The sequence below is a fragment of the Diospyros lotus genome, chromosome 10 (genome assembly GCF_014633365.1).
Source record: "Diospyros lotus cultivar Yz01 chromosome 10, ASM1463336v1, whole genome shotgun sequence".
NCBI lineage: Eukaryota > Viridiplantae > Streptophyta > Magnoliopsida > Ericales > Ebenaceae > Diospyros > Diospyros lotus.
The window spans coordinates 33611477-33623808 of NC_068347.1; the positions used below are offsets into that span (position 1 = coordinate 33611477).

The 12332-nt window shown below is 33.1% G+C and overlaps 1 protein-coding gene across 11 annotated transcripts in view; it reads left to right on the forward strand.

Moving 5' to 3' along the window:
* The first annotated feature begins 6473 nt into the window (after positions 1–6473).
* The window catches only part of LOC127811322 (uncharacterized), a 34578-nt gene continuing 28719 nt past the window's right edge, over positions 6474–12332 (forward strand). For 6 of the 11 annotated variants that reach the window (XR_008025647.1, XR_008025645.1, XR_008025646.1 and 3 more), the window contains exon 1: positions 6688–7242. Coding sequence is in view for 5 of the 11 variants with exons in the window: in XM_052351069.1 (XP_052207029.1) it covers positions 6720–7242 (523 nt within the window). In the remaining 6 variants the exon portion in view is untranslated. Of the gene's footprint in view, positions 6619–6687; positions 7243–12332 lie in introns of those variants that run through there. The other 5 variants (XM_052351069.1, XM_052351072.1, XM_052351070.1 and 2 more) reach the window with 5 other exon arrangements.

Below are 12332 nucleotides of genomic sequence, written 5' to 3' on the forward strand. Positions count from 1 at the left end.
CTTTATATAAAATATTGAATCCCTTGGGTATACATTTATTGCTTATTTACTCTATTAACTTGAACGTTAAAGGTTATACTATAAAACTAGTCTTAAAACTTTTTATACGGGTAAGGGTGAGTAAATTTTTTGTTAAATCAAAATAATTGAATCAAAATGGTCAAAATTTATGGAGTGGTTCAGTTCAATTCGATTTGTAGATCGGTTTGATTTGGCTTCTGGATTTGAGTTTTTGGATAATTTCAATTTAGGTTGATCTCCTTATTAAAAAAAATCAAAATAACTAGATCAGTCGAAATGTTCTTTCTACTTGAATAACATAAATTTGAATTAAGTACATCATTTTTACTTTAATAATAAAAAATTTAAATAGAATAATATTTTTGTTGTTGTCAAAATACAATAATCAAAATTTATGATGCGAGAAAGTTAGAGTCGCGACAAAGCGAGGTGAACAGTTGGTAGGTGTTTGCTTGTGAAAATATGCATCGAGGTAGTTCTAGTCTTTGATTATCCGACCAAAGTCTCGAACAAGCCATCAAGGGTATTTTCGATAGCAGATTAATCCATCCAATAGCAGTATCATGTGTTTTCAGTGCATAACTGCGCTCGCAATAACAAGTTATAAGACACGTGAGGATTCCTCACCCTTGTATACCCTCAAATACTTAAGTCAGTACGTGAAGAAAAACAATGTAATAAATAAAATTATGCAACAACAAATATTAAGGTGGACATTTCCCGACAAAATATGGTCAAATTATAGTAATTTTTTTTACCAGATATTGAAGATAAGTTTACATGTCATGAGCACTTGAATGGGTTTAAGATGAATCCCTCATCTCCCCCTGCGGATGACTAAATGTCACAGAAAGTCATCCGGGATAAGATAAGCCTTACAACGAGTTATCGAAGCAGGTTCTTAACCTTTAGGGGCTTACCCGAGCTATATTCCGGGTTGTTGAGGGATATTTCCTAATGTAATATATTATTATTGAATAAATGAGTCTACGTGGGAAAATGAGTCTCATTTAAGAGAAAGGGGTTTGCAACACCAATACTTCTCATAATGTCACCTATCTTATGACTACTATCGCCCAAACACGCTTAACTTCAGAGTTTTGATGGAATCTGATGCATTAATACCAATATGATCGTTTAACTTCCTCAAAGAAATGTTTTGTTGGTCCCTTAAGGTATGTCCACTCAAGATGGGGTGAATTGAGTGTTTAATTTTTTTTACCATTTTAATGAATATTTTTTATTAATAATTATTTAAGAATATATATTTGATAAATATACTAAATTATATTTGAGATTAATAATTTATGTAAGCCACAAAATACAATAAGAATAAATAATATGAGGCACAACACAATTTATAGTGGTTCGGTGTTTCCACACACACATAATCCATTATCTCAATGTCTAACCACAATTGGAGTTTCACTAAATCAAAATCACCAAGGTTTCTACACTAGCTCACATTTGAAATTAGATACACACCTAAATTACGATGGATTCTAGGCAACCATTACACCAATATTTTATCCCTAACTTATCTTGAAAACTAGATTCACTTATATTTTAACGGATTTAGGAAACCTATACAATATTCAATAATAATTTAAATGTTACAAATAATTTGTCCACACACTTAGACACAAACAAGAAATTAAGAACAAATTATATAAGACAATAATATTTAAATAAATATATAAACTTGTAACCTCAAATGGAGAAGTTCAGATTTGTCGTAAAAGATTTGAAGAACTTTTATTCTCTTGCCTTGTGGCTCTTCAGTAGATGTACAATAATATTTCGACAGCCTCGAATTGCTTGGATGCTTTACTTGAAGACGTTTGAGAGTTTTCGGGTGTTTTGGATATGCAATGGAAATACTTTGATGCTAAAAAAAAACAGTTTGGGAATTGAGTATTTATAAGCATTTTAGCCACTAAAAAAAAGTTAATATGAAATTTGAAATTCAAAAAATATTTAAACTTTCTCAAATAATAAGAAAACATGTCTCACATTTAATTCAAAATAAATTTACTTTTTATATGAGAAATCAATATTTAAAAATTAAAATATATACTTTTGAGATATAAATTATTAAAACAATAAAACATGTCTAAAAACAATCTCCTTTAATTCAAAATAAATTTACTTTTTATATGAGTAAAAGAAAACATGTCTAAAACCAATTATCTTTAATTCAAAATAAATTTACCTTTGTATGAGAAACATAAAATATGTCTAAAAGTAATTATCTTTTAATTCAAAATAAATATACTTTTTACATAAATAATAAAAATATTTATCAATAAATGAAAATTCAAACATAAATTTTTAAGACATAAATGATCAAAATAAGGAAACATGTTTAAAGACAATCCACATTTAATTCAAAATAAATTTACTTTTTATACCCACATTTAATTTAAAATAAATTTATTTTTTATATGAGAAATAAATACATTTATATCATAAAAATATTTTTATTAATCATCAAAACTTAATTAATACGAGCAAGTTGGCTCAATACGTCTTAAAGAAAAGTCTTTTCGAAATGATTTCCATAAAGAACATGTCTTCCTGATAAGATTATTCATTGACGTTTGGTACAAAAGAAATTTTAAGATTCCTGGAAATGTTAGATTGATAATCTGTATTCTCATGTTTGGTACAATTTTTTTATAAAAAGAATCATGGGAAATAGGATTCCCGAGAATAATTTTTAAGCAAGTTTCCCACAAAAAGATTTCCATAAGCGGGGTTGGGAATTCAAGTTTCCTATGGACGTGAGAATATTTTTAACAAATAAAAAGACTAAAACACCCCTTACCCTTTTATAACCCCATACAAACATATTATATATATTATATATATGTAATATTAAATATATCATATATGTATATATATTATATATTAAATATAAAAATATATTATAATATATTTATATTATTTATTATAAAATATTATACATATTAAAGTAGATATTTATACAAACGTATATATTATGTGTAACATCCCGATCGAGCGAATGTAATACCCCAAGAGCCCAGAGAAGTTAGTATATATCGAGGATAGTGTAAGGAAGGAAACAACACCAGCTGGATATCTTTTGGGCTGAATATTGGCAAAGAACTCCCAAGTTAAGCGTGCTTGACCTGGGACAATCCAATGATGGGTGACCCCCCTAGGAAGTTCGTGTAGGCCCATCAGGGTAAGTTGTTCTGGACCTTCCTATCGCTCGAGCGGGACGTTACATTATGTATATATATTATATATATATATACACATGCATATATATATAGTGTGTAAAAAAAAAACATTTTTTTTTATTTTCTAAAGATTTTGTGGGTCTCAATATTTTATATAGTAGAAGAAATTTATCATTTTTAAATAAAAAATTAAATAAGGGTAATTTTGAAAAAAAAAACCATGAATTCCTAAAAATGTTACATTTAAACCAAATATAGGAATGTAAGATTCTCATAAAATAATACTTAACATTCCTGAGAATGTTTAAATCTATCCAAACATATAATTGCATAAATCATGGGAATCAAAGATTTCCAAGAGCATTCCCAAAAATTATGAATTACAGGAATTTAAAAATTTATCAAGTACCAAACGCCCACATTAATAATCATTTTGGGAATACATTTATTTAGGGACTTCATTTAAACAAAAAATCAAATAAAAGTAATTTTGAAAAAAGACCATGAATTTCAAAAAAGTTGCATTTAAACAAAACATAAGAATGTAAAATTTTCATAAAAGAATACTCAACATTCCTAATAATGTTTAAATGTAACCAAACATATAATTTTATAAATCAAATATTTTCAATAACATTCTCATAAATTATGAATTTCAGGAATTTAAACATTTTTATTGTACCAAACGCTCCCTTAAGGAATACATTTCATTAGGGGAATTATTTTGGGAAGGCGTTTATTTAAGGAATTCCTTTAGGAGGCGTTTGGTATAGGATAAATTTTAAGATTCCTATGAATGTTAGGTACAATTTTTTCATAAAAATAATTCTGAAAAATAAGATTTTCATGAATGATTTTTAAACAAGGTTCCCACAAAAATATTTTCATGGGGGATTGGAATCCAAATTTTGTATGGACTTGGAAATGTTTTTAATAAAGAAAAAAACTAAAACACCTCTTATCTTTTTATAATTCCATATAAATATATTATATATTTAGTATAAACATATATATTATAATATATTTATATTATTTATTACAAAATATTATATACATATATTAAAGTAGATATTCATACAAACATATATATTATACATAGAAAAAAATACTCAACATTTTTAAGAATGTTTAAATCTAACCAAATATATATAGAATTACATAAATATTGGGAATCAAATATTTCTAAGAATATTCCCAATAATCGTGAATTTTAAAAATTTAAAAACTTCTCCATATCAAACGCAGTTAAGGAATAATCATTTTGGGAATACATTGATTTAAGGGAATCTTTTAGGAAATGGTTTTTTCAAGGAGACATTTATTTAGGAAAATTCTTTAGGGAAGACAAATCATTTATAAATGATTCTTCTAAATAAATGTCTTCCCAAAAATATTATTCCCAAAATAAATGTATTTCTGAAATGATTATTTCCTAAATGATTCCTCTAAAGAAATGTCTTGCTTAAAGAATTTACTTTCCCTAAAGGATTTTCCTAAATAAATGTTTTCCATAAATGATTATTCCCTAAAAGATTATACAGTACCTCAAAATAAATTAAGTTTATTTGAAAGAAATGTCTCGTTCATAAACCGTGCCAACCCTCTATTTCTCTCTTTTTATTGTGTTATTTATAGGAAATAGTGTCACATTTTTTCTTGGACAATTTTATCCTCAAAACCATACATATTTACATTATTAATTATTTATTTACCATTTATTAATAATTTCTTATTGAAAAAAATATTCCCACGTGATTACTCATTAATAAATTCAACAACTGTATTTATTGATTTAAGATATGCTTATTTTGGATTTATTAATTAAAAACATATTTAGATGGACGTTTGATTATTTTATGGCAAAACAAATTTTGAACTAAAATCTAGTTAAAATTATTTTTAATTAATTAATATTATTTTTAATTGAGTAATATGTTTGAACTAAAATTAGTTCTTAATGGATAATTTTATCTTTCCTTTCCCTCGTTTTACTGTGCTATTTATAGGGAATAGTGTCACATTTTTCCAATGACAATTTTATCTTCAAAATCATACATATTTACATTATTAATTATTCATTTGCCATTTATTCATAATTTCTTCTTGGAAAAAATATTCCCACGGGATTACTCATTAATAAATTCAATAATTTTATTTATTGATTTAAATATGCTTATTTTGGATTTATTAATTTAAAACATCTTTAGGTGGAAGTTCGAATATTTTATGGTACAACAAATTTTGAACTGAAATCTAGTTAAAATTATTTTTAATTAATTAATATTATTTTCAATTGAGAATATTTTTTTGACTAAAATTAGTTCACAATGGTTAATCAAGTAATGTTTTGTTTATTTAACACTTATTTTTACTCAAGATTTTTTTTTCGATATTTTCTATTTGAGCAACTATTCAATTGATTCAATTTGATTTGTGAAAAATATTCGATATATTTAGTTTGAATAATTTGATCGATTTAATAATTGAACAAATCAAATGTTCATCCACACTTATAGGTGCACGTGTTGAGACAAAATTATAATAATAAGTCCCAAGCTCTATTATCACTCGAGACAAAAAATGTTTTCAATTTTAAGGCATAGTGTGAGATGAATTTACATTTTCATAAATTGGATGTGTAATTATAAAATTATAAACTTGTAAAAATATTTATATAATTTTAAAAAATTATATTTGCTCATATGAGTGAATATTTGGTTGGTCTTGTTATCGAATTGATCGAATTACTTAAATTGAATAAATTAAATATTTTTAAAAAATTGAAATGAATCGATATAATAGTTGTTCAAATTGACAACATTGAAAAAATTTTAAAAAACAAAGTACAAATATATAGAAATAATTATACGTAAACAAAATTTCAATTAAATTGAAATAATTGAATCGAATTAGCTAATTTTAATAAAAAATAACATCGTTTTATTATTTTAAAAATTTTCAATAAAAAAACTAAATCAAAGTAAAATAATTAAAAAAACTCAAATTTATTTTCAAACAAACCAAATCAATCTACAAATTAAACTCAAACAAATTACCAATTTTGACAAATTTAAGTTAATTATTTAAATTTAACAAAAATTTTACTTTCGTCCTCCACATTTCTTTGGATAGATAACTGTTTTATTACTATGATGTGCGTTTTGTGCAAAGTAGAGGGGGAAAATATAATTACACCAATTTATTTCAAAGCCTAGAAGGATCCAAAATTGAACCGATGCGGGGCAACCCGCCCGGATCTAGGGATCCCAAAATATTCTCCCAATATATTTTCCTCCCCCAAATCTAAGAGCCCTAGTTTCCTCACAGCCGTCAAGCGGAGGTAATTGCACGCTTTCTCTCTCTACCATTTCCCAAATTAGTAGGTATTTGGGTAAGATTTTTGTTGAATTTCCAAATTCATTACAACATGCTACGTTAATGGGATTGATTGGTTGACCAGGTTCTGGGGTTTGTGCAAGGGTAGGGTTTTTGATGGCTGATCGCAACTCGGCTGTGGCGAAACCCATATGGATGAAACAAGCGGAGGAGGCTAGGATGAAGAGCGAGGCCGAGAAGGCGGCGGCGGCGAAGGCGGCGTTCGAGGCCACTTTCAAGGACGTTGAGAAGAACAAGGTGGACTCGACGGACAGCGAGGGGGAAGAGGAGGAGCTCGAGGACCTGGCGAGCAAGCCGGTGGGGCCGGTGGACCCCAACAAGTGCACGGCTGCCGGAACCGGCATCGCAGGGGGCACGGCCTGCGCGCCATCCTCGTTCGTGGTGGTGACTAAGGACGCCGACGGCCGGAAAGTGCCGAGCGGTGGCGCCGAAATTAGGGTTAGGGTTTCGCCGGGTGTTGGTGTGGGGGGGTCGGATCAGGACGGTATTGTGAAGGATATGGGCGATGGGACTTATACGGTAACTTACGTGGTTCCCAAAAGGGGAAACTATATGGTGAATGTGGAATGCAATGGAAAGGCCATTATGGGGAGCCCCTTTCCAGTTTTCTTCAGTCAAGGTACTTTCCTGGGATCTTTTTTCTATTTTATATGATGATTCAGTAGTTTGGATGTTTTCTTAGTAGTTACTATAAAATTTTAGCGAATTTCATGCAGTGGGACTGACGCTTGATATATTGTTGTTGTCGTTGTTAACTATAAAGTTTGTACTCTTAGATTGTATGGTCCAGAGATTCTTCTTGTTTGTCATTTGCTCGAGATTATGTGATGCCTTTTGATTGTAAAAATGATTACAGCCTTGTTGTAGTTTAATTGTATGGTCTAGGACTCTGCTTGTTTGCCATTTGCTTGAGATTATGAATAACTGCTGTTTGATTGTAAAAGTGGTCATGACTGTGGTTGCCATTCGCTTCAGTTTTGAGTTTTTCTGGTTTAAAGATTATTGAAAAAAAGGAAACCTATTTGGTTGGGGCTTTTTTATTTTTGAAAGTTTGAAACACACCAATTTGGTCGGATCCTTTGTATTGAATATGCTCTTAGTTCTCAGCACGTGGTCACTGTAGATTTTGGAATCACGTGATTATGCATGCTGCCCCTCTTTGTAATATGTGATGGGAAGGATGGGGTTAGGGGTTGAGTGGTGAGAATGGATTATATATTGTATACCTGCAACAAAGTTTTTATCCTTGGTAAATAGGATCTAGAAAGGCTCGTTTCAGACATTCATAGATTCATGCAAAGGGGTCTACTTTCCATTTCTTGTTTTTCGCCTATTCTAAGAATTATGGACTCTCTTACAAAAGTAATGTATTGCTGGGCACTTTATTATAGATTAGAATTGTTAGGCATTTCCAAACACATGTTAGACACTTATCCAGACATGTCTAAGTTAATTTTAAATTTGTTACCATCAGACACTTGCCTCCATCACAGGATGTAGCGTGTCCATTAGATAATTTAGAAATTACATTGTAAATTTATAAGTTAAAAATCAATTATGAAATAAATATAATGTAGATTTGTATTTATAACCTTACCCCTCACTTAAACTTTTAATGATAAGATTCTTAGGTTTCGGAAACTTTGGAAAAGGAGTTTTTAATAATATTTTAAAGACCTTTTATCTTATTTATTTTATATCATGCACAACATGAATAATTTTTATGCACGTGTCAAATATGTAACTGTCAGAAACCTTGTCCTAACTTATGCTTTTCTTTGAAGATAGAATTGAAAGAGAGGGTGAAATAGAGAGAAATGAGGGGGAAACAAAGAGAGTAATAGAGGGAAGCAGAGAAATGAGGGAGAAACACACAGAAAGTAGGGAGATAATTGAAGAGAGAGAGAGAACTTGAATTCTGATATGTTCTGATATCCCCCGGAACTGTGGCATAGCTTTTTATATATAAAGCTATTGTTTGTTCTCGGTGAGCTCTTTTCGGATTTTTTGTACCACCCAGAATGTTTTATGTGGAGGTAGCATCCACTGTTGCAACCATAACTGACACCGTTGTCATGTTCTGAGGGTTCAACCTAGGGTTTGAGAGGTAATTGAAGGGAATCGAGGAAGTTGGATTAGAAGGAAGGAAGAAATCAGAAGGAATGAGGGAGGAATTTCAGGAAGAACAGGATCCGAGAGAGAGAGATTAGGGAGAACCAAGAGAAAGAGAGGGAAATTGAGGGAGATAGAGATCAGATTTCATTCAATAATATTCTTATCTGTCTTGAATTAGATTGGATCAACCTTATATATTGATCCGAGTAGCTATAGTTGGCGCCAATAGAGCTGCCAAATATTCAAATTCAGTACAACTGAAGGCAGCTGTTTTTTTAGGTACAAACCGCTACAACTACAGTACAACTAAAAAGTAATTTGTCTATTATCTAATTACTACTATCTCCTTGGGTCATGACAACCATTTACATCAATTACAACTTACAAAGGTTACCACTACTGAAAACATTCCACTACTTCATAACTGTAAATAATACTCCACTACAAATAACTGCTCCTAAAAATAGAAAAATACAAGGCAGTAATTGCAGCCAGTTTTAATGTCCATTATACCCAAGGGTCGTGACAGTAACTTATTATTTGATGTGTTCTTGTTGTCATGTCCCTATTTTTTTTATATAATGATATTATGTTGGCTTGTCCTCTTTGTATCGTCTGTATATGTGCTTTCTTAAGTACTAGTTATGAAGGATTTAAATTTTATATTGAAGAAAGTTGAAAACTTAGGATGGTAGGTGATGTAAGACAGATTTGATGCTCAAGATCAAAATGGCCTTTATAATATTAGTCCAATAATATTTTAATTTATGTCTATTTTTGTCTTTTTAGTTTTATGTTTATTTTAGGGTTGGTACTAGTATTTAAACATGTTCTTCTCTTCATTAATGTTAACTTTGAATGAAATCACTTTGAGTTTTACTCCAAATTACTGGTGGATTCCAGTTTCTTTGTTTTTGAAGGATTTCGCTGGAAATCCTTTGCTTCATGTTTTGTCAAGTGGTATCAGAGCAGCTTCTCATCAGAGCCAGTACAACAAGCTTAGACTTGTTCTACGATTCCTCGGGGGTGCCAAGCTTGAGGGTTTTGTTCTGCTGCAACATTTCTTTGGAAATTTTGAGTGGAAGATCCTCAACCCCAGTGACTCCAACACTGATCTGCTTCTAGTGATCTTCTTCACATCAGAGCAGAAAACTTTAGATCCGCCCATCTTCAGCTTCGCCAGGTGTTTTCTTCCCCCCCTCCCAAATCGCGATAACACCCCACCATACATTGTCGTGCCGTGCCATGCCGTTGCTATTCTAGATTTGCCATCGCCTCGTCGCGCCATCACTCTTCCAGATCTGCCATCACCAGAGTCGCCAACGCCGTCGTTCTTCCCGATCCAGCACCAATGACCCCAGATCTAGCACTAGCGACTTCAAATTTGCCATCGTCGTCGAGATCCATCGTCGCCGAGTGCCTCACCACCCTTCACTGTCGCCGGCCATTGCCATTCCTTCCTTCATCGTCGTGTCAGCGGCACTTGCCACTATTGCGGCTCGCGCCTTCACCCGTCGACATAGCCGCCACCCAGAAACACCGCTTAGAACTGTCGTCGCCAAAGCCGTTGGCACCACTGCCACTTTCAGATCTGCCATCGCCAGATTGTTTTCCACCTCACCGTGCTGTCGCTGCTCCGCCAGTGACTTTCACTTTGTCCGGTGCCCCCCCCACCCCAATTGCGATGCCCACTCGCGTCGACACCAACCATCTTGTCGCGTTGCGCCGTTGCCAACGACCGCTTTCAGATCTACCCTCGTTGTAGTCAGATCCACCATCACAACAACCAGATCTACCCTCGTTGCAACCAGATCTCCCACCACCGCTAAGACCTAGATCCGTTGTTGCCAGCGATCATCATCTCTGATTTGCTGCCAACTGCCACCTTGCTCGCTTAGATCTGACTATTACTGCCCAGATCTGCTACTGCTTCATCGTGTTTCAGTGAGTCTTATCCATGGGTGACGCACTGCTACCAATCACTAGGGCAAATCTGGACGCCCAAAACAGATAGATTGGCGATCTCACTACTTAGATTAGAGAGATCTGTCAACTATTGTTACAAATTGTTGGACACAATTGGAGGAAACAACAATGAGTTGAATGTTAATGTTGATGGTCGACGAAGAAATAACAGGAGGCCCTACAGTAGGAGAGACGACTCAGAATTAGATCTCGGGAACATGCCTCGAAACCACAATCGTCGAAACCCAAACACCTTCGATGATTTTAGGATCAAGGCAGATATCCCTACATTCTCGGGAAATTTGAAGATCGAAGATTTCTTGGATTGGCTAGTGGAGGTTGAACGCTTTGTGGAAATTATGGAAGTTCTGGAGGAGAAAGTAGTTAAGATGGTAGCTTTTCGTTTGAAATATGCAGTTGTCGTGTGGTGGGATTAGTTGCAAAAAACTCGCCAAAGACAAGGGAAGAGTAGGGTTCGAACCTGAAGAAAGATGAAATAGCTTATGATGGATCGGTTCCTACCTGGAGATTATGAATAGATTTTATATCGCATGTACTTGGGATGCGTGCAAGGAAATCATACAGTGTTAGATTATACCAACAAATTCATGCGACTGGTAGAGCATAACAAACTGTTAAGAGTCTGAAAATCAAAAGGTAGCCAGGTATACCAGTGGTTTGACAATTGCTATTCATGATAGAATTGGTATGCAAAATATTTGGACATTGCAAGAAGCCATCAATATGGCTTTAAAGGCTAAGATGATGGAGGCCGATAAGAGAGCGATCGGTTATTAGAGGGTTGCTCAATATACTGAACAGCTATCGTTCGTTTCGATGAATAAAGGAAATACCCCACAACAAACCCAAGTCAACCCTAGTAATGGTGTTGCTGAGAGCAGTAATAGGGTTACTAATAAAGGTCTAGCCCAAAATCCACCTCAAAGGGAGAATCCGTATGCTAGACCTATGGGAGATATTTGCTATAGGTGCCACAAGCTTGGTCGTTGCTCCAATAATTGTCTCGAACGGAAGCAGGCCAACTTACTAGAGGCTGATGGAAACGAAGGAGAAGAAGAAAATGCAATAGTGGATGATGACTATGATGGGGTTGAGTTTGTTGTTGAAGAAGGAATGGAGAGATTGAATTTGGTATTACAATGAGTCTTGTTGTCACCTAAGGAAGAGGGACAATGTCATAGCATTTTCCGTTCGCTTTGTTCTATTAAGAATAAAGTGTGTGAAGTGATTGTAGACAATGGAAGTTGTGAGAACTTCGTTTCGAAGAAATTGGTGAACCTATTGCAATTACCAATTGAGAACCATCCAGTATATCATATCACTCCCTTAGATTCTCTCAACTCAAATAGCTCACCCTAGGCACTACCACACCCGAGAACACAATGATATTTGAAACATACAAGAAAATAACGGAAACAACAAGAACACACAAGGATTTATCCTGGTTTGGTCTCAAAATGAGACCTACGTCCAGACTGCTAGAGCACCTTTAATCCACTATCTTGATAACCCTTTAGGATGATTACAAAGAGAACCTTAGTTCTACCCAGCCCATATACCTTGAAAGCTTAGCAGAATTCTGAGATTACAAAGCTATACCCAACCTTT